General features: G+C 38.7%; 1 protein-coding gene and 2 long non-coding RNA genes across 7 annotated transcripts in view; 1 reads left to right on the forward strand and 2 right to left on the reverse strand.

The window, feature by feature from the left end:
* The first annotated feature begins 1710 nt into the window (after positions 1 to 1710).
* Positions 1711 to 23233, forward strand: part of SDCBP (syndecan binding protein) — a 34374-nt gene continuing 12851 nt past the window's right edge. For 2 of the 5 annotated variants that reach the window (XM_047073962.1, XM_047073963.1), the window contains exons 1-3: positions 1712 to 1786; positions 16514 to 16579; positions 22358 to 22436. In XM_047073962.1, coding sequence (XP_046929918.1) covers positions 16529 to 16579; positions 22358 to 22436 — 130 coding nt within the window. In that variant the 5' untranslated portion in view covers positions 1712 to 1786; positions 16514 to 16528. Of the gene's footprint in view, positions 1787 to 15469; positions 15485 to 16513; positions 16580 to 22357; positions 22437 to 23233 lie in introns of those variants that run through there. The other 3 variants (XM_047073966.1, XM_047073967.1, XM_047073964.1) reach the window with 2 other exon arrangements.
* On the reverse strand, positions 12289 to 13552 carry LOC124507672 (uncharacterized). Its single transcript, XR_006961086.1, has 2 exons — positions 13445 to 13552; positions 12289 to 12358 (listed from the first exon to the last, which is right to left on the reverse strand). It is a non-coding gene; the product is annotated as an uncharacterized LOC124507672 (long non-coding RNA).
* LOC124507671 (uncharacterized) lies at positions 14882 to 20825 on the reverse strand. Its single transcript, XR_006961085.1, has 2 exons — positions 20433 to 20825; positions 14882 to 15465 (listed from the first exon to the last, which is right to left on the reverse strand). It is a non-coding gene; the product is annotated as an uncharacterized LOC124507671 (long non-coding RNA).

A 23233-nucleotide genomic window follows, 5' to 3' on the forward strand; every position in this document is an offset into this window, starting at 1 on the left:
CAGCCCCGTTGCTGAAAAGACTATCCAGTTAGCACCTTTGGCAAAGATCCATTGAATGTATTTGTGTGAGTCTATTTCTGGGCTTTGTATTCTGTTCCACTGATCTATTTTTCTAGTCTTTTGATAATGCCACACTGTCTCGATTACTGTAGCTTTACGTACGTTTTGATATCAGGCACTGTCAGGCCTGTGACTTTGTTCCTCTTCTTTGATATTACTGGTCCTCCTGGGACTTTTGCCTTTCCATAAAAACTTTCGGATTAGCTTGTTGACGTCCATAAAATAACTTGCTGGGATTTTGAGATCATATCAAATTTATCGAGTTAGGAAACACTGAAATCTTGACAATATTCAATCTTCCCATTCATAAACATGGAATATTTTTCTATCTATTTGGATCTTCTTTGATTTCTTTCATCAGAATTTCATAGTTCTCCTCATATAGATTTTGTACACATTATGTTAGATTATACCTAAGTATTTCATTTTTTGGTGCTAATATAAGTGATACTGTGTCTAAGTTCAAATTCCAATTGTTCCTTGCTGGAAAATATAACAATAGGCTTTTGTATATATTAACCTTTTATCCTGCAATTTTGTTATAATTGTTTAAATTTTAGGGGGTTTTCTTGGTTAATTTTTTAAAAACTTTCTACATAATCATGTCACGTTTATGATTAAAAAGCAGGTATATTTTTTTCCTTACCAATCTATTCTCATTATTTTTAAACGTCTGTTGCATTCACTAGACCATAAACTCTCCGAGGGCAAGTTTCATCCCATTTACTCGTCATCCCTTTTATGCTCAGATTTTTTATTAGTTTTACCACAGATTATTGTGGCACTAAATAACTTAGCTAGAGATAAAATGCTTCTAAGTTAATGCTATGTGGCCAAGTACTCGATGTTACTCTACGGTAATACGGTAGGTAAACTTAGGTGATTTAGTGCCTCAGTTTCTTTGTATGCTAACAGGGATGTTGTACCTTATAGACTGATGTAAGGACCAAAGACTATATACATCAAGTTCTTAGGACAGTGCCTGGAACATAGCCCTCAAGAAATATGGTTGTTGTTGTTGTTTTAGTTTTTGCATCCAGATACTGGTTATTACTTTTACGCAATACCACACACAACCTTGAACGGCCAACGAACTTTCGCTAGGATGGCCGAAGAGTTTATTACAGCCGAAGAAAGCAGCTGTCACAAAGAGGGCAGGCGCTGGGAAGGGTTCATGGAAGCAATGTTTCTAAGCCTGTGAGTGGCGAGGTAAAGCGAGAGGGAAGAGATGAGTAGGAGTAAAGCGGTAGAAGTCCAAGGCTGGCGAGGAAATCTCCAGACGATGGGCTCTTCAGGACTCCCTCTGTATTGGAGGCAATGGGAACCAAATGACCCTAAGCACGGACGAACGCAGCGGAGGGCAGGTGGCACCCGGCCCTGCCGCACTACCCGTCGAGGGGGGTGGTGGAGAAGGTGGGAAGCGTAAGCCGGGGCAGCGGGTGGGCACTAAGAGCTCCCCATCCCCGGCTGGAGCGGGAGCCGGAGCAGCCCCCGTCGCGCCCCCGACACCCCGCCCCCGCCGCAGCCCCGTTACCATAGGGACTGGATCACCTGACCCGGAGCCGCGCGCTTGCGCGGGCGGAAGGCGGGGGCGGCACCGTGACGCGCCTCGCGGGCGGTTCTCGGGCGCGCGCCGCTCTTCTCTCTTCGGGTCTCGGAAGTCGGTGCCAGTTACCGAGGAGGCGGCGGCGGCGGCGGCGGCGGCGAGCGAGTCCTTGTGGCCTAGGTGAGCAGCCTCGGTGGGGAGGGAGGGGAGCTCGAGCCGCGTCCCGGGCGCGGAGACTGGGGGCGGAGGCGAGGGGGCCCCGGGTCACCTAGCGGAGAGCGTCTGGGTCACAGCGGTTTGCGGGAGTCGGCGGCGACGCCCTCTCCTCAGTGGTCGCCGCGCCCCTCCTTCCGCCCCGCGGGGCCCGGGGCGAAAGTTTGCGCGGGCGGCGCGCTCTGCCTGCCCGCGAGCCTGTCGGTTTCGTGGTTCCGCCTGGGACCGGGGCGAGGGGATCGGGGTCGGTGGGGGGCTGGCGGCGGCGGGCGTAGGGACAAGCCCCGAGGCCCGGCCCGCGGCGACGCCGTCAGCCGCCGCCTCAGCTCGGACTCCTGGTTCTGGTCCCTCTCGATCGTTTTTGTTCGTCTTGGCCGAGATCCCTCGGGACCGGAGTGGGAAGAGCCTGTGCGCCGCTTTCCTTGGACTGCACTTAGCCACCTTCCTGGGTGGCTTCATCGGAACGCCCTGGATTTAGAAGGAGGAAGGAGGTGTTTGTTGAGTGGGTCAAGCCTTGACTTTCTGGAAGGGGGTGGGGAGAGGTTATTCGCTGCGCGTATTTCTGGAGAAGTTGGAGGAAAGGGAGAAACGTTCCAGCAGGGTGTGTTCAGGGGGAAATATCCCCCCCGAGATGTAAATGACTCATAGTTTTCATTTCAGGATTTCCTTGTAATAATGGGAAAGTGAAGGCATGTATGGAGGTGGAAAGTTTTCCTTTGCGCTGCAGTGGAGTTAATCGTGGGGTCTTCCGGTGTGCCAGTTTTCGAAAGGAATTTCTAGGTTATCTAGGCTGTGTGTGCTATCTGCACACGCATTTACTGTGATTTTTTTTTTTTTTCTTTAAGTACACTACGTTGGTTTACCAAAGTCTCAGCATCTACTTGTTTGCGGGGCAGCTGGGTGGGTTAATCGGTTAATCCTGGGACTCTTGATTTCCGCTCAGGTCTTGAGCTTAGTTGGTGGGATCGAGCCCCTCATCCGGCTCTGTGCTGACCGCGGGGAGCCTGCTGGGGATTCTTTCTCTCCCTCTCTCTGCCCCTCCCCCGCTTGTGCACTCCTTGCGCTTTGTCTCTTTTTCTAAATTAAGCGTAAAACATTTCTGTTTTAAAACTCTGCTTGTTTGAGAGAGAAAACAATTGATTAAAAAGGAAAATTACATTGAAAACAGCTGCAGCCGTTCGCTGTATCTCCAGTGTATGTAAGGGATTAGTTTAAATTCAGATTTTCCAGTCTTTAGCTTTACTATTGAGGGCAAAAGGTAAAGAAATTTTTTTTTCATGTGTTCTGGTCCCAGTTTAGTTGTATACGTTTTTGTCCGTTAATTAGTGTGTAAATATTATGGGTCAAGTGGGTTGTGCCACAGAATGAAACTAAGGATGTGGAACATGTGTTAAAATGTTCAGGGAATAGTCCATTAAAATCCAAATTTAACTTTGACAGCATTAGTTTTTAGTTATTTTGAGCATTAAAAGGATATAAAAGTCATGACCAGAAGAGGATGAATTTACAAATAGTTGGCAGTTGAACGCACTCTTTAATAAAGCCATTCCTTTAATTAAACATGACTCAACAAGTTTTTTTTTTCCTCTTTTTGCCAGATTTAGATACTTGTTTTAGGCAGTAAATACCAAGATTTTCTTAAAAAAAAAAAAAAAAGATTCCCCTGAACCACTTTATTTATTTATTTTTCAAGTTTACTTATTTTGAGAGAGAGGCATGGCGAGTGGCAGGGGAGAATCCCACGCAGACCCCACACTGCCAGCGCAGAGCCCACTTCGGGGCTTGAAACCACAAAGCCATGAAGTCATTGGGACGCCTGGGTGGCTCAGTCGGCTAAGCGTCCGACTTCGGCTCAGGTCACGATCTCGCGGTCCGTGAGTTCGAGCCCCGCGTCCGGCTCTGGGCTGATGGCTCGGAGCCTGGAGCCTGTTTCGGATTCTGTGTCTCCCTCTCTCTCTGCCCGGCCTCCGTTCATGCTCTGTCTCAAAAATAAATAAACGTTAAAAAAACAAACAAACAAAACAAAAAAAAAAAAAACATGACCTGAGCTGAAACCAAGAGTCATGAACCTTAACCAGCTGAGCCAGGCAGGTGCCCCTTTTCTGGAGTTTTTGATTATAGCCATTCTGGTAGGTGCTAGGTGATATTGTAGTTTTGATTGCATTTCCCTGTTGAGAGTGATGTTGAGTATCTTTTCATGTGTCTGTTGGCCATCTGGAAGTCTTGGTTGGAGAAATGTCTGTTCATGTCTTCTGTCCATTTTTTTAAATCTGATTATTCTTTGGGCTTTGAGTTGTATAAGTTCTTTATGTATTTTGGATACCAGTTTTTTATCAGATCGGTCATTTGCAAATATCTTTTTTCATTCAGTAGGTTGCCTTTTAGTTGTGTTGATTGTTTCTTGTGCTTTGCAAAAAACTCTTTATTTTGATGTCGTCCCAATAGTTAATTTTTGCTTTCAGCTTTGCCTCAGGAGATATATCTAGAAAAATGTTGCTACAGCCCACGTGAGAAACCATTGCTGCTTGGGCTCTCTTCTAGGATTTTTATGGTTTCAGGTCTCACATTCAGGTCTTTAATCCATTTTGAGTTTATTTTTGTGAGTATGGTGTAAGAAAATGATCCAGTTTCATTTTGTGTCTGATCAGTTTTTCTTCAGTACTTGTTTTTTTGTGTTTTTTTTTTGTTTTTGTTTTTATAGTAGCCATCCTAATGGGTGTGAGGTGATATCTCGTAGTTTAGATTTGCATTTTTGTAATGATTAATGATGTTGAGCATCTTTTTACGTGTCTGTGGCCATTCTTCTATCTTATTTAGAGAAATGTCTATTCAAGTCCTTTACCAGTTTTGTTGGTTTTGTTTTCTTGTGGAGTTTTATTAGTTCTCTAAATATTCTCAGTATTAATCCCTTACTGGACATATGATTTACAAATATTTTCTCCCATTTTATGTGTTGCCTTTTTGCTCTGCTGATGGCATCTTTTGAAGTACAAAATTTTAAAAGTTAATGAAGTCTAAAGTGTGTATTTTCTTTTTGTTACCTGTGCCTTGGTATGATGTCCAAAAAATCACTGGCAAATCCAAATTCATGAATCTTTAGTCCTGTGTTTTCTTCCAAGAGTTTTTTGTTGTTGTAGATCTTGAATTTAGGTCCTTTATCCATTTTGTTAATTTTTGAAATGGGGTTGTTAGGTAAGGATTCACATTTATGCTGTAGCACATGGGTACCTAATTTTCTGAGCACCATTTGTTGAAAAGACTTTTATTCATTGAATGATCTTGGCACTCTTGTCAAAAATCATTTGACCATAGGGGCGCCTGGGTGGCGCAGTCGGTTAAGCGTCCGACTTCAGCCAGGTCACGATCTCGCGGTCCGTGAGTTCGAGCCCCGCGTCGGGCTCTGGGCTCTGGGCTGATGGCTCGGAGCCTGGAGCCTGTTTCCGATTCTGTGTCTCCCTCTCTCTCTGCCCCTCCCCCGTTCATGCTCTGTCTCTCTCTGTCCCAAAAATAAAAATAAACGTTGAAAAAAAAAAATCATTTGACCATATATACGTGTGAAGGTTTATTTCTAGGCTTTCTGTTCTTTTCCAATGATCTCTGTGCTATTATGCTGATACCCTACTGTTTTGATTACTGTAGCCTTATAATAAGTTTTGAAATCAGCAAGTGTGAGTCTTCCACTTTTGTTCTTTTTCAAGATTGTTTTGGATATTTGAGTCCCTTGAAATTCCATATGAATTTTAGGATGAGTTTTTCTATTCTTGAAAAATATTCATTGTGATTTTGATAGGGATTGCATTGAATCTTGAGATCACTTTGGATGATATTGACATTTTAACCATATTAAGTCTACCAATCCATGAACATATGGTACCTAAGTATTTTATTCTTCTTGATGTTATTGTAAGACAGTAGCAATTTTAAGATTGTTCATTTTTCATGTATAGAGATGTAGCTAATTTTTGTGCATTGACTGTATCTTGTGCTGAATTTATTAGTTCTAACAGCTTTTTTTGTGTGTGGAATCTTTAGAGGTTTTTAAACCCTAAACATATACATCATATAATATGCACAGATCATTTTACTTCTTTTTCAATTTGGATGCCTTTTATTTCTTATTTTTGCCTAATTGCTCTCACTAGAACTTCCAGTACTGTGTTGAATAGAAATGGAAAAAGCAGGTTTCCTTGCCTTGTTCCTGATCTTAGAGGAAAAATATTTAGTCTTTCACCACTTGAGTATGATGTTCAGTGTGGGATTTTCATGTATGGCTTTTAATAATGGATGTAGTTTTTTTCTATTTGGTGAGTGTTTTTATCATGAAAGCATGCCGGATTTTATCAAATGTTTTTTCTGCATCAGTTGAGATGATCATGTGGTTTTTGTCTCCTTTATTTTATTGGTGTGACCTATTACATTGATTAGTTTTTGTATGTTGAACCGTCCTTGTAGTCCAGGAATAAATCCTAATTGTTAAAAGGTGTATAATCCTTTAATGTTCTGTTGAATTCCATTTGCTTGTATTTTGAGAATTTTTGCATCAGTGTTCATAAAGGATGTTGGTCTGTAATTTTCTTTTTTGGAGTGACTGTCTGGCTTTGGTGTCAGGTTAATGCTGTCCTCAGAGAATGAGTTAGGAAGTATTACCTTCTCTTCAGCTTTTTCACCAATTTTGAGAAGGACTGGTATTCTTTTTTAAATGTTCAGAACTCACCAGTGAAGTTTCACGGTTAGGGCTTTTATTTGTTGGGAGATTTTAGATTACTGATTTAGTCTTCTCACCTGGTATAGGTATATTCAAATTTTGAATTCATTTGTGATTTAATTTTGGTAGGCTTTATGTTTCTCGGAATTTGTCCATTTTATTTAGGTTATCTGATACTTTGATGTACAGACATTCAGACTACTCTCTTATAATTTATTTCTGCAGAATAATTGTTAATATTCCCATTTTCTGATTTTAGTATTTTGAGTTTTCTCTATTTTTTAGTCCATCTAGCAAAAGATTTGTCAGTTTTGTTGATTTTCTTCAAAGAACCAACTTTTGGTTTCATTGATTTTTTTTTTTCTTCTCTCTCATTTTTTCAGTTCTCTGGTTCACTTATTTCTAACCTTTATGATGTCCTTATTTTTGCTAGTTTTGGGTTTAGTTTATGCTTCTTTTTTTAGTTCTTTAAGTTCCCTCTCCTTGTAACACATATGTTAGCATATTTTGTACAGTGCTCTAAAGCATAATTTGTTTTCCCAGTTAATGATATTTTAGACCTCTTTCAATGTTCGTATATATAGAACTTCCTCCTTTGAAGTCTTTTGCTGTTGCAGTTGGTGCTTCGATGAATAAGCTTTTACATATGTCACTCTTTACATGCGAATATTTTTGTAGGCTGAAGATCTAAACTGGCATTGCACTATGTTTATAATTCTGGTAGATACTGCAAACTTCTGTATGGAAATTGTACTAGTTTACACTTCCACTAATAATGTATGAGTGTTTCTCACAACCTTACTATCAGAGTGTTGCCAAACTTTGGATTTTTGCCAATCCAGCAAGTCAGAAATGTAATCTTATGGGTAAGAAGACAGTATCCTACATAACAGTAGACTTTATATGGCCACGTTTCACAGTTGTTTATGAGAATCTCCTTGGATAATTATTAAAGAGTTCCTAAGTCCTTCCATGGTCTGTGTCAGCCTGGGAAGCTCTTTTTAACTAGTGCCCAGGTAATTCTGATCTGATGATTAACCAAGTTTGAGACCCATCACCCTAGACCTGTTTAGGACTTTATCAGAGTGAGTGCATTGACGCCATTTATGAGCCATATAGAATGCTTATTAATCCTTAGTGTACTGTAATACATGGTTATCACCATTTACCATCTAAGCCCAATGGACACTTCTTTTATTTTTTATATTTTAATTCACCTTATGAAACATTTGTAGAAGTAAAAAGTAAAGGGACAGCGAAGCACAGTTTTACTGAAAACACAATTTTAATAATGACTGGACACAAGAAACCCACATTTTATTCTAAATTTTCCTGGATTTGGGGTGCCTGGGTGGCTCAGTCAGTTAAGTGTCCGACTTCAACTCAGGTCATGATCTCGCGGTTCATGAGTTCAAGCCCCATGTCAGGCTCTGTGCGGCCAGCACAGAGCCTGGAGCCTGCTTGGGATTGTGTGTCTCCCTCTCTCTCTGCCCCTCCCCCACTGACACTGTCTCTCTCTCTCTCCCAAAAATAAACAAACATTAAAAAAAAAAAAAGCCTGAGAATATGTGTAGCAGACAATAAATAACACAGAGAGCAGGGAAAAAAAATTAAAAAAAAGAAATAAGTAACATTTCCTGGACTTGAAAGCGTATGTGGCTGAAATGGGCAACATCTTTTTGTGTACAACTAATTGCTCATCAATTGTAATAAAGGAAATTAGCATGTGTCTATCTTATAAATATTGTTTCCATTTGAATATGTCTCTAATAATTTCTAGCTTGTCATTACTTCATGATATTTGTTGTCAAAACAATACTGATTCTAGATCTCAAATATATCTCTAATAGATTCTGTCTTTACCATCTGGTAATTTTTGTATTTGCATTGTCAAAATGCAGTACTTTTGCAAATATTAATGTCTTTTTGAGGGGAACACTATCTTTGTTCTATATTTGCACAGAATTTTCACTTATACTTTATATTATAAACTCCAATTAGGGTAATTAATGTGCTGAGTTTTAAACAATTTCTCTACATTAGTTTCCTTCCAATCATCTTTGTTTAAACACCAGCCTTCATTTGGCCATTTAAAAGCCATTACAAGTAAATTTTGATTTCACAGATATAAGAGTAAAAAGATGATAATATTTTAGTAAAACTAACTGAGTGAAAAGTTATATTTCTTTATTTGAGATATATATTTACCTACTGATTCTTAAATTTGAAGAATTTCTGTTAGGGTATTGTCATCTGAAAACCCAGTCTGATTTGCTTATATAATCAATTTCCTCATTATCATAAGAGCCTAGAGTACAGCTACTTGTCACTTTGCATTATCTTCTGATTTGTCTAATAAATAACTTCCTCCTTCAGTTTCCTTCTTTCTTCCATCATGGGTGAAAAATGAAAAATTCCAAGTGTTCAAGGAATGCTTGTTTAGAAAATAAGCTACAAATGTGGTGTCTAAAGAGTATATGTATTCTTGAAAGAGGATGAAATACTCTGGCCAGTACAAACTGAAGGATGAAAGAATGTGATTAATTTACTATTGCATCATTCTAGGTGATCTTATTTTTTGTTAATTTGGTTTTTTAGCATAGTTGGGGATAACTGATGAATTCTGATGAAATAATTCCTAGATTGATGAAACAGGTATTTCAAAGACAGAGGAAAATAAGTTCACTAAGATCTCATAATAGATCTTAGTTTTATAAAAAAAAAAAAAATCCAGTTGAGCCCTTATTAAATTTATAAGATAGAGTGATTTTACTACATTTAAACATTTTTCGGGGCGCCTGGGTGGCGCAGTCGGTTAAGTGTCCGACTTCAGCCAGGTCACGATCTCGCGGTCCGTGAGTTCGAGCCCCGCGTCGGGCTCTGGGCTGATGGCTCAGAGCCTGGAGCCTGTTTCCGATTCTGTGTCTCCCTCTCTCTCTGCCCCTCCCCCGTTCATGCTCTGTCTCTCTCTGTCCCAAAAATAAAATAAACATTGAAAAAAAAAAATTTAAACATTTTTCTTCCTCTTTGTTCTTTGGATGATCTGTATGAAAGAATAAAAGTCGCTAAACAGAACTCCTAAAAAAAAAAAAAAAAAAAAGGAACTCATTGGACCCTGATGGGTACACAGTGTTGAGGGCAGATTTCTGAACCTGACTCCAGACTTGACTGTTTCATTTTCTGGGCTAGGACTCTAGATTACGGTACTATAGTAGTCTCCCTTTATCTGCATGGTCAGATGTGGTCTGGAAGCAGATGATTCTTCTCTGATGTATTATCAGAAGGTCAGTAGTAGCCTAACGTTAGGTCACAATGCCTATGTCATTCACCTCACCTCATCCGTTTTATCACCTAACATCATAAGAAGGGTGACTATAGTACAAAAGGATATTTAGAGAGCGAGAACACATTCGTATAACTTTTGCAGTATGTTTTTATAATTGTTTTATTATTGTTAATTTCTTAGTATGCTTACAACTTTGTCATAGATACATATGTGTAGGAAAAAGCATAGTGTATTTAGGTTCAGTGTTATAACTAGTCCATATATCCAGTAGGGGTCTTGGAATGTATCCCTTGCAGATAAGGGGGTTATGAGTGTACTTTAGGTTCCTTTACTGATGTGCATTTGTTGTTTCTTATGCTAATTAAAAATGTTTTGTACCATATTTTATTTTACAGTAATTGTAAGCTAATTAGGCTACTTCTATGTTTAAATAAGAGAATAGTTTGATATGCTGACTTCCTGTGAAAATAACTTATGGGACTAGAACATTCAAGCCCTTTGCTGTTGAAGAGTTCCAGGAATATAGCTTGTGGTGGCAGATATTTAAGAAACAAATGGGTTCTAAAAATTTTTGCCTTACAGGAAAGATACTTTGTTGATGTCATACGTTAAATTGAGACCCTGGAAAGCAAATTAAGTTGGTGGCAGAGCTGAGACTAAGACTTGGCTCCCCCGCCCCCCACTATATTTTTTAATTTTTAAAAACTTTTATTAAAGTTCAGAGGAGACCTATATCATTGTTAGTTTCAGGTGTGCAACAGAATGATTTTATATTTGTATATAATGTGAAATGATCACAGTAAGTCTGGTTAACATCATCACCACACATGGTTTTTTTCCCTTGTGGTGAGAACTTTTAAGATTCATTCTCTTAGCACTTTCAGATATACAGTACAGCATTATTAACTGCAGTCATCATCCTGTACATTATATCATCAGGATTTATTTTATAAGTGAAAGTTTGTGCCTTTTGACTCTCTTCATTCACTTTGCTCATCCCTTACCTTCCCCCACTACTGGCAACTACCAGTCTGTTCTCTGTATCAACAAGTTTGTTTTTGTTTTGGTTGTTGTTTAGATTCCACATATAATAAAGACCAGATGGTTATTGTCTTTGACTTTTTTCACGTAGCATAATGCGCGCGTAAGGTGTGTCCATGTTGTTGCAAATAGCAAGATACCCTATTTTTTTATGGCTGCAGCATATTCCATTGTGTGTGTTTGTGTGTCTTATATTTTCTTTGTCCATTCCTTTACTCATGAATAACAAGATTTCCTTCTTTGTCATGGCTGAAAATATTCCATTGTGTATATATACCACATTTTCTTTACCCATTCATCCATTTATGGACTCTTATGTAGCTTCTGTGTCTTGATTATTTTAAATAGTGTTGCTTTGAACGTCGAGGTGCAGATATCTTTTTACGTTGGTGTTTGTGTTCAGATGTATACTCAAAGGTGGAATTGCTTGGTAATTCAGTTTTTAATTTTTTGAGAAACCTCCGTGCTGTTTCCCACAGTGGTTGCACCAATTTATGTTTGCACCATTGATGCACAAGGGTTCCTTCTCCGGATCTTCACCAACACTTATTTCTTGTCATTTTGATTACAGTCGTTCTGACAGGTAGAGGTGATAGCTCATTGTAGTTTCGATTTGCAGTTCCCTGATGGTTAATGATGTTGAGCACCTTTTCATATACTTGTTGGCCGTTTGTATGTCATCTTTGGGAAAATGTTTGTTCAGATCCTCTGCCCGTTTTTTTAAATGAGATTTATGTGTGTGTGCGTTCGCACGCTTAAGTTGTATGAATTCTTTATTTTGGACATTAACTCCTTTTCAAATATATGACATGAAAGTGTTTTCTCCCATTTTGTGGGTTGCCTTTTCGATTGTTGATTGTTACCTTTGCTCTGCAGAAGTTTTTAGTTTTAGTCCCATTTATTTAGTTTTCTATTGCTGCCTTTGCTTTTGGTGTTACGTTAAAAAAATCATCATCAAGATGAATGTCAAGGAGCTTAACATCTATATTTTTTTTCTAGAGGTTTTCTAGATGTTCTGAAATATCACATATGGCATTTGAGTTATGGAGGCCTTAGGCCACCCAGATAGAAAGACTCCAGGGAAGTTACCCTGACACTGCCCTGAGGAAATGGAGAGTCAAATGGGAAACTGGATACTGAGGCAGAGTAGTTGGGTAATTTTTATTTTTAGATATTCTAAAGAAACCCTGGCACTATTTCAAGCCCTGAGAAACCTCTTAGTAGAAACGAATTTGGGGGTTATTTTCTAAGGCCTGGGATGCAGAGGCCTTTCATTATGCATGGAGAAAGTTGAGAGTCCATGAGGTTGCATAGAGTGGGCCAAACCTGGTGTAGGGGTAAATGGAGAACACCAGTTCTTTCCAGGCATTAGACCAGTGAAAGAAAGCTGTTACGGTCAGGAATGTTGTACTGAACTGGTGGAGTAGAGTGGATGGCAGGATGTTTTGCCTACTAATCTCAGGGTGAGTAGGATATACACCAGTTGATTCTCAGCTGTAGGGGAGGCCTGGAAACAAAATTGTATAGTCAGTCCGATGATAGTCTGTGAGGGGCGTTTTAAGAGAAAGTGAAATGAGAATTCACATACTGATGTAATAGAATTATTTTCACAATCCCCTTAAAGCTCATCATTAGTCATTCTGAAATTCCAGCCATACTTGAAAGGATTTTTCAAAGATAGCTTTGTAGTTCTTCAGAAAGAACTACTTATTGTTGACACTTAAGATTAGACCAAAGATTAACTCATACAAGTTGATAGAGCCTTTCAGAAAAATAATACAAGAATTTATTATTATCCTGGAAGAGCTTTAAACAGGGTTGTGTTCAAATATGTAGACTTGGAGGCGAAGAAAATTGAACTTTTCAATAAATGTTCGAAAGATATTTACTGCTATTGACAGTATCAGTAAAAATATAATAAACATTTGACTTGGTTTAGGACAAGACATCATGCTAGATAAATAAGAAATTAAAGGCCTTGACCTCAAGAACAGAGATAAACGTAAACTAGCTATATAACGTAAGGCAGAATGACGCTGGTGACTTGAGAGAAATGGTGTCAGACTGAGGTCATCAGTGATGTCCCCACAAAAGTGGCTCTTGACTGGGATTTTGATGGAGGAGTCCTGGAAGGACATTCTGGGAAGAGGAAGCAGCTTTTGCAAAGATACGGAGACACAGAAGCGCTAGACCTGGCTGGGAAATAGCAAGTAGTTTGCGGCTAGAATGTTGTAATGCTTAAAGGAAATGATGTGAAATCAGGCCACAACAATAGTTTGTGAAGGAAAATCATTAAGGAATCCTTTGTATTTTAGAAGAGTGGTGAGAGTTAATTAAGGTCAACATACTTAGAGCAAACCTGAAACTAAATTTTTAAAAAAGCATCGGTTGGGGTGATATTTGATGTTTAAAAAATGTCTGAAAAGCCATTTATTTTTTCGGGGATTGAATTTGAGTGTTTGTATGAGTGTGAAGTCACTTCTGGGGAATGAGCAGCCTTAGAGTTGTTCAGACAACTTCAGTTAATATTTATTTGAGGGAAAGCTTCTATGAGGAAAATCTCTGAGAAAATTCACTGAGTTTTGAAACTTACCACTGATCCAATTCATTTTTCCTGAGGAAGAGGGGATCTTGTGGGTGGCCAGTGGCAAAACTAGAAGTAGAAACCAAAAATAGAAATAGTACTAGATTCAAAGTCAACATTTGTTCCAGTGAATTTCAAATGATGTTATGAGGTTGATAAAATGGTTGGAAAGGTAAATAAAATGTGTTTAAGGGGGAAGCTGTTAGAGAAATGATTTTTTGAGACACAGAAAAGGTACTCCCATTTCCCCCGCCCCCCGGATTAATAGAATTAAGTCATTTTTTAAAATTGTGCTTTCACATAAATTTGTATTTTATTCATAAACCTAAGCCCTATTTTCCCCTTAAAAACTATCAGGCCATTTTTATTTGGCATTTTATTGGAGGCCCTATCCCAGGAGAATTAGGCAAAAAAAAAAAGAGAGAGAGAGGAAAGAAAGTAATAAAGTAGTCAAAGGATTTGAATTGGCATTTTCCCTAAGATATACAAATGGCCAATAACCAAATGAAAAGATGCGGAACATCATTAGTCATAGGGAAATACAAGTCAAAACTGCATGGGGTGCAGCTTCATGTATGCTAGGGTGTCTGTAGTCAAAAAGACAATAGTAAGTATTGGCGAAGATACGGAGAAATTGGGACCCTCTGCTAGTTGTTACTGGTGGGAATGTCAAGTGATGCACTTTGGTAAAAAGCAAAAGATTTATGCGATCTGAAAAGCCAGAGTATGATGATGCAGTCACTTTGGAAACCAGTTCGACAGTTCCTCAAAAAGTTAAACATCAAGTTACCACGTGACTCAGCAGTTCTACTCTTACCTGTGTGACAAGAGAATTAAACATACATGTTTACGCAAAAATTTGGATGTGAATGTTCATTAGCATCATTAGCAGCATTATTCACAATAGTCAAAAAGTGTAAAAACCCAAAATGTCATCGAGTGATGAATGGATACCCCAAATGCAGTGTCTCTCTACAATGGAATATTATGTAGTCATAAAAAGGAGTGAAGTGTTGGTCCATGCTACAGCATGGAGGAACTTGGAAAGCATTATACTAAGTGCAAAAGAAAGAAATACAAGAGTCAACATGTTTTGTGATTCTAAATTAAATATCCAGAATAGGCAAATCAAGAAGCAAAAAGTAGATTCTTAATTGTCTAGAGCTGGAGGGAGGGGAGAATAGATAGGCGTGTCATTTCTTTTTGAGGTGCTGGAAATATTCTAATATTAGATGGTAGGGAGGGTTGCACAACTGTAGACATATTAAAACTGTAGAATTGCATCTTTTAAAAGTGAATTTTATGGTATGTGAGGGATATGAATTTTTTAAAAAGTACGGTGGTTCGGCGTCCAGTCAAGAAATGGAAGAGATACAGCAATTTAAACGGTGAAAGTTGAATGGACGGAATTATTAACTATAACATGATTAAAGGGACAAGAATTGGTTAGCCAGAAGTAAAGACAACTTTAATGAATACAGGAAGAGCAGATTTAGTAGGTACCTACTACCCCCAGGGCTGAGCTGGAGCGCCCCCAGAGGCTGCCCTCTTCCTGCGTCTGAGACCCGGGCCTTGGGGAGTGCGGGCCTTGCTCAGTGGAGGGTGAAGTCGGCGACTCAAAAGCAACCCTCCCGGCCGTTCTCCCTCTGGGGTGCTGGTGGAGGCCAGGATGGTGCTGTCTCTGGGGACTTGCTGCACACGAGGCGGTGTTAGGGACAGCTACTCGTGGGGAGGTGCCTCGCGGGTGGCAGCAAGCGGGAAGCTGCTCGGCGCGGTGCCGGGTCCGAGGCGCTTCTGTGCGCTGTGGGCCTCGGATGCTAAAGAAGCCGCTCCCTGGCGGGAGCAAGGTGCTAGAGAAGCAGGTACTGCGAGGGCCTGGCCAGAGTGGTGTCCTGGACCCTGGAGGCGAAAACCCTCTCTCCTCCAGCGGGTCTCCAGCTCCCTGCACTGACGGAGCTTAACCTGGTGCTGCTGGTCACAGAGCAGTGTTCAAGGGGCCCGTCTCCATATCGCAGAGCCTAGAGGAATGCCTGGATTTGGAGAGGGGAGGTAGGTAATAAATTGATAGCTAGTTCCAGAATCTCTGTCATGCCTACCCTATGCCAGTTTGGGATATGTTCTGTTTGGTTGGCTTTAAAGAAGGTACCAGATATCTATTTCAAAATAGCCAAACAAAATTTTAAAGTACATATCCTTGTAATACTTCTAAAGAACTTTGTTTTAAATTACTAGAAAAAACAACTCATGGTCACTAAAAAACATTGAACAGTATAGAAATGTCTAAAATGTAAAAATTTCTTTGGGCTCCTTAGTGGCTCAGTCGGTTAAGCATCCGAGTTGAGCTCAGGTCATGATCTCATGATTCATGAGTTCAAGCCCCGTATCGGGCTCTGTGCTGACAGCTCAGAGCCTGGAGCCTGCTTCGGATTCTGTGTCTCCCTCTCTCTCTGACCCTCCCCTGGTCATGTTCTGTCTTGCAAATAAATAAACATTAAAAAAATTTTTTTTAATGTAAAAATTTCTCTTATTCCTTAGTCCCTTAATATCTGCATCATTCGTGTGTCCTGAAGATAAAACTATTGTTAATAATTGCTGTCTATTGTTTCTTCTAACTACGTGTGTGTGTGTGTGTGTGTGTGTGTGTGTGTGTGTGTGTGTTTCCTAGTGATAGAGATTCTATAGATACTGCATAGGAACTCTTTTAGGGTTTTCTTAGGATATGATCATTGCACATCTGCCAAGTGCGTGTGCACACTAGGTAAGTCACATAACTGTACTCTTTGATTTTCTAAACTTTTGAAGTGGACTTTTCCTTGAAGGGAAATTTAAAATCTTCAGTGGATACAGTTTGGTAGTAGTAGTAAGGGAAGGAGAAATAGTTTGCTAACCAGTAATCAGTTTTTAGTGTAGGCTAGATGTTCATATTTTTCCATGTGTCTTACAGTTCAGATGTTTCTTACTGTGTTAAAAATTTACACATGTTCACATGTATTGCTTGTTTATATGTGCTGGCTATGCATATTATTTAAATTTCAATGAAGTTTGAATTACAGAAATTTATTTTTGTTTTTTCTTTAGAAAAATCCTGCAAAAATGTCTCTGTACCCATCTCTTGAAGACCTGAAGGTAGACAAAGTTATTCAGGTATGTTTAAGTTGTTTGTGTACTTAAAAAATATATATGTAATGTCATAATGTTCTAGTTATAGGTGAAGTGAAGGAAGAAACTTAAATAGCAGGTGCATTCATTTTTACAGTTCAACTTTTTTCAGTTTATTAATTGCAGACTAAAAAGTTACAGAAAAGCTACCAATTCTTTTTTATTTCACTGTGAGTTAATGGGCATGGGGTATTATTTCTTTAAAACTGGACTTAAAGCTCTTTAAAGATAGGTTGATTTTAAGACCAAAATTTAAATACTATATATATATTTAAGTTGGTAAAATACACTTCAACTCCTTAGGCGGTTCATAGTTTTGTTTAAAATTAGTACATTGTTCTCTTGGATCTTCAGGTATGACTGATTTTTAAAATGAGTCTTTGCCTTTTCTTCGAAGTTAAAAATTACAGAAATGGTGAATGCTTTTAGAAGTAGCGTAAAAGCACAATGAAAGTGAAGGGTTTTATTTCCTTTTAGGTATAAATGGCAGACATTTCACGTGTTTGTCCTCTAAATGTATTTCATTAAGTCAAATGTTGTTTGTAGTACTTCATGTTAGTATTAGTTTTGAAGACAGATGCTTCTGGGGCAGGCACCTGGGTGGCCCAGTCAGTTAAGCAAGCATCCAGCTCTGGATTTTGGCTCAGGTCATGATCTCACATGGACATGTGGTCTCTGGACATGAGGTCCAGCCCTACTCTGGGCTGACAGTGTAGAGCCTGCTTGGGATTTTCTCTCCCTCTCTTTCTTTTTCCCCCCTCCCTGTGTATGCTCTTCCTCTCTCTCTAGATACATAAATAAACTTAAAAGAAAATTTAGTTTTTTTGAATGAAGACTGAGTCTTCTGCTTAAGAAAGTTGGAAATAGGGGTCAATTCTTGCTGTTTTTGTGAGTTTTTATTCTTTTTAACTGGGATAATTTGTAGTATTTAATGAACCTATCCTTTTTTCCAGTTTACATTAAACTAGATCTTATAAATAAGCTCATTTTTTTTAGCTCTTGTTTATTCTTTGAATTTGATATGGTAAATGAAATTCCGTGATTTCCTTCATTAGTCCTAAAACCTTTTTAAAATGATAAATGTGATGAGATTCTTTCTGAGTTGTTAATTACTTCAAAGCTTCTTATCCTGAAGATCCTTGTTTACTCCAAGTAAGATTTACTTCTTAGTAATTATTTAACAGACATAAAAAGTTTATTATAGGGGCACCTGGGTCTCAGTCCATTGAGTGTCCGACTTCCTCAGGTTGTGATCTTGCAGTTCGTGAGTTCAAGCCCCACATTGGGCTGTGTGCTCTCAGCTCAGAGCCTGGAGCCTGCTTTGGATTCTGTGTCTCCCTTTCTCTCTCTGTCTCTCTCTCTCTGCCCCACCCCTGCTCATGCTCTGTCTCTCTCTCAAAAATTGGGGCGCCTGGGTGGCTCAGTTGGTTGAGCGTCCGACTTCGGCTCAGGTCACAATCTCACGGTCTGTGGGTTCGAGCCCTGCGTCGGGCTCTGGGCCGATGGCTCAGAGCCTGGAGCCTGCTTTGGATTCTGTGTCTCCCTTTCTCTCTCTCTCTCTCTCTCTCTGCCCCACCCCTGCTCATGCTCTGTCTCTCTCTCAAAAATTGGGGTGCCTGGGTGGCTCAGAGCCTGGAGCCTGCTTCCGATTCTGTGTCTCCCTCTCTCTCTGCCCCTCCCCCATTCGTGCTCTGTCTCTCTCAGTCTCAAAAATAAATAAACATTAAAAAAAATTAAAAAGCTTATTCTAAGCCTGCAAGAAGTCTTAAGCAACCTCAAGTATGTAAGTTTTTTTGGGCAAAATGTTGGCCTTTCTAGGGTGAAACACTCCCAGCAATAACAGTAGCAGTTGTATGGCTGAAATTATTACCTCATAGCAATGATTGGGTAAATATGGGTGGACATCATGAGTATTTATTTTCCATTATAAATCCACTGAGGATATTAAAATACGGTTGGTAAAAGTGTCTGAAATCTGTTCAGCTGCTAAAGGCTTTGATGCTTCAATTTTAAGAGGTTTGTTCAGTCATGTAATGCTCTATCCCTTCTCTCTTCAGTATTTTGTCAGCATTTTTCTTATATAGTTTTATTTCTGCAAAATTCATCTGAACAAGCATACGTTGTTTTTAAAAAGCTTGTGTCTGAAATATTTAGCCTTCACGAATAACAAGCCATTAATAAGACATCAATAAGGATTTGCAGATGGATCTGAAGGAATGACTAATCTGTTTTCATCGTTTTCTGTTAGTTTTTATAGAATTGAACTCTAACCAGAGTTGCCTTTGAACAGAAGTTTTTGATTTTTGAAAAACAGAAAAAGGAAAGTTGATATTTATAAATGTTTGATTGGAAAATAAAGAGGGCTACGAACACATCACACTGACCTCTTTAAGGAGAAGCAAATTATATGGGTATTTCCATTAGAAGACCTTTTAATGTTCTGAGCAGGAAGCTAGCTGCTTAGAAATACAACCATGAGTTAAGGAGGGGGAAGCTTGGCTTTTTATTCTTTCTGTATTTAAAAATAGTCCTGCCTTAGTCACTGTAGTCCTGGGCTGGTCTTTCTTGTTTCATTTTCTAAGATAGAGATAGGTTTATTTTTGTGCTTGAGATGCCCCTGCAGAAGCAGCGTTTATTTTCTAATCTTCTGACCTTCTACACCACGGCAAAGCTAAATTGCAGCAGCGAACTGGCAGTTCATATTGTGTAAACTATTTTACAAAGCCATTAGGCTGTTGCTCTTAGCATCATACAATCCCTGAATCTCTATCCATTATGAGGTTGACGCGAGTATCTCCACGTGCATGCCCTGGAAGGGACTCCTTGGGGATCCCATTCCTTTTTTTCTTTTTTTCTTTTTTTTTAGTAGTTTGAGATTTCCAGTAAGTTTGAAATAGTTTGCTACATTTTAATGGTGTATAGTCTTTAAGTCCTTGATGTACCTTCTTTCTTGTGTTTTATCTTTATATGATAATTAAATATGTACCTATTAGCAGAGAGCTTTCTCTATATAGTCTCACTTCAGTATTTCTTGGATAAGACCAGAAGCAATGAGTACAAGAATAGAAAAATATACCCAACGTAAAAAGGAACAATTTTTTAAAGATTAAAAAAACAATTTTTGAAAGTTTATTTGAGAGTCGGGGAGGGGCAGAGAGAGGGAGAGAGGATCCCAGGCAAGCTCCACACTCAGCATGGAGCCTGAAACAGGCTCATGAGAGCATGAGAAAGAATAATTTTTAAAAAATAGGGGTGCCTGGGTGGCTCGGTCAGTTATGTGTCTGACTTTGGGATCAGGTCATGATCTCCTGGCTAGTGAGTTCGAGCCCCATGTCAGGCTCTGTGCTGACAGCTCAAGAGCCCGGAGCCGGCTTCGGATTCTGTGTCTCCCTCTCTCTCTCTGCCCTTCCCCCATGCATGCTCTGTCTCTCTCTCTCTCTCCTTCAAAAATAAATAAACATTAAATTTTTTTTTAAATTATTACGTTCTATTTTTAGAACAGTTTTAGGTTCACAGCAAAATAGAATGGAAGGTTACAGAGGGTTAACCTGTAATTAACCACCCCTCCCTTCAACACATGCATAGAGCACATCCTCCCCCACTATCAGTATCCTCATTTGATTGGTATGTTTGTCGTAAGTGATTAGCGTACACGGACACATTACCACTCAAAGTCCATAGTTTGTTTACATTAGGGTTCACTCTTGGTGTTGTTTTGACAAATGTGTAATGACATAGCCACCATGGTATTGTACAGAATCTAGTGTTATACAGAATTCTGTGTTGCAAAATATGGCCCTAAAAATTCTTACCTATTCCTCTCTTCCTCCCCACTTACCCTGGCAGCTGCTGATCTTTTTACTGCCTCCATAGTTTGCCTTCTCCAAAATTCGTATAGTTGAAATCATACTGTTTTCAGACTTCTCAGGTTGGTTTCTTTCACTTAGTAGTATGCATTTAAGTTTCCTCTATGCCTTTTCATGGCTTGATAGTTCATTTCCTTCGAGTGCCGAACAGCATTTTTTTTTCCTTAGAGGTTATCCAAGAAGTAATCCACTGGCTGCTAGCTCATTTTAGCTGATAGCTGCTGAAAGAACTTTGAAAATTCAACATACACTGAGTTTGTGGACTATTCTATAAAATTATAGAGATTTTCATTGCATTTTATTTCAGTTTAGAATGTGACAAATTGTAAAACAATCAATACTAAAGTATGCAATAACAAGCATATCAGAATATTTACAACCCAAATGAATGAAGTGCCCTCCAATGCCTTTATAGGCTGTGCTTATTTAAATTAAGCTTCCATCACTCCAAGCCTCTTTGGGACTACTCTTGGCACTAATTTCAGGAATGGGTATAACACTTCTTAATTTTTTAACGTTTATTTTAGAGAGCATGAGCGGGAGAGGATCAGAGAGAGCGAGACACAGAATCGGAAGCAGGCTCCAGGCTCTGTCTGAGCTGTCAGCACAGACATTTACACTTTTCATTACTCTTTAACTCACTACTCTACGAATACTTGTAGAAGAAAAAAAGCTCAACCAGATTCATATAAAAAGTCACGTATCAGAAAAACACCTAAAAATTTAAATACTTTTAAGTTGCTAATATTTTGCCGTTTTAGCATATCCCACTGAAATCATCTTCGTTTTATCAGCTGTAAGCAGAGGGATACACTGTACTAAATACAAAATTATTACAGAGTAAGCAAAGTGCATACTTTATCATGGGTGTAAAAGAATAATGATTAAAATAACGTATAACTTTTAAACAATATTTGTCAAAGTCATTTCGCAATGCACGTATTTGTCAACATGCTACTCTTACTGAAATACGCCAGGAACTCCTCTCAGGCTGCCTCACGACGCATGTCACATTAAGTATTCCAAGATGAAATCCTTTTTCTGATACGGATCTGATTTTCTGAAATCACCATGTATCATTTAGAGACAATATTGTAAAGTTGTATGGCCCACCTCTCTTTTTTTTAAATTTATGTATTTATTTTAACGTACATCCAAGTTAGTTAACATATAGTGCAACGATGATTTCAGAAGAAGAATCCAGTGATTCGTCTCTACGTATAACACCCAGGGCTCATCCCAACAAGTGCCCTCCTCGATGCCCCTTGCTCATTTAGCCCATCCCCCCACCCAAAACCCCTCCCAGCAACCTTGTTTGTTCTCTGTATCTTAAGAGTCTCTTATGTTTTGTCACGCTCCCTGTTTTTATATTATTTTTGCTTCCCTTCCCTCATGTTCATCTGTTTTGTATCCTAAATTCCAAATATGAGTGAAGTCATATTTGTCTTTCTCTAATTTCACTTAGCATAATACACTTTAACTCTGGTTCCATCCACATTGTTGCAAATGGCAAGATTTCATTCTTTTTGGCTGGATTAAATAAATATGTGGATTAAATTGGAAATATGTGTATTAAATATGTGGATTAAATAATGCAGTTTAGGGGCACCTGGGTTAAGCGTCCAGCTTCAGCTCAAGTTATAATCTCATGGCTCGAGTGTTCGAGCCCCACATATGGTATATGGTAAATGTTAAAATATTCAGAATATAAAGTGTATTTTAGATTTGCAGATTTTCTTTGAAAAATACATTGCTGAAGGATTTGAAATTAAACTTTATTGAATAAGACTTAAAATGTTTTAGTTTTTTTGGAAGTACTAAATTTAACTTATAAATTAGGGAAGAATTTTAAGTAAGTGTATATGTAGCATTGTAAGAATCTTCTTTTCTTTTTCAGGCTCAAACTGCCTTTTCTGCCAACCCTGCCAACCCAGCAATTTTGTCTGAGGCTTCAGCTCCCATTTCTCAAGATGGAAGTAGGTTTATATTTTGGGTTCATTCTTCTTGAACAGAAATATGTTTAAGCTTTCTTTTACTGAAATAGGGAATCCAAAAAAATTTTTTTAACCTGTAGCATAATATGTGGTTCAAGTTCCAGTAATAGTAGGAAAAAAATGTTTACTTCAAAATAGAATCCTTTAATCAAAAGAATGAACTATGACTATGAAGATAGGTCTTATAATTTAATCAAACTTAAGTGGATTACGTTAAATCTCAGCCCCATAAAGCCCTCATTTATGACTGCTTCATTATGAAAAAACAGTATATGTGCACTGTGTGTCCCATGCTACTGCTCTTGAACTTTGTGAACTGTCCTCCACCTTTGTGAGGTGAGGGTGGGGTTTGAAATTTCCAACCACCTCCGTTTGGGAGAGTGTCCCAAATTCTGGAACCTCTACTAGGTCTCCGTATATACTTCTCTTTGATTCCTTTTCCGTGTTTGTTTAGAGAGGTTTAGACCAGAGCCCCTAATTAGTATGACTTAAAATAAAAAAGGAGTATTAAATAGATTTTTGTAGCCAGTCATCTTATAACTACTTATAACATTGTTTCTTCTAGAAAATTCATTTTAAGTCACAAGTCATGTAAAAAGGAACTTAGGGAAATAGCACCTAACTTTGCTACTAAGTTAAATACTGCTGATATTTAAATGTATTGTTTCTAAGATTTCGTAGGAATGTGGTTAATGTTTTTTAAATGCTCTGACACTAAATACGTTTTTAAGCTTTGATTTATTTTTTTTATTTTAGTTCAGAAGAATCATTTCAAAGCT

Source organism: Lynx rufus, unplaced genomic scaffold (assembly GCF_022079265.1).
Source record: "Lynx rufus isolate CCGP_SWC_20201006 ecotype Redwood Valley unplaced genomic scaffold, mLynRuf1.p SCAF_12, whole genome shotgun sequence".
Lineage (NCBI taxonomy): Eukaryota > Metazoa > Chordata > Mammalia > Carnivora > Felidae > Lynx > Lynx rufus.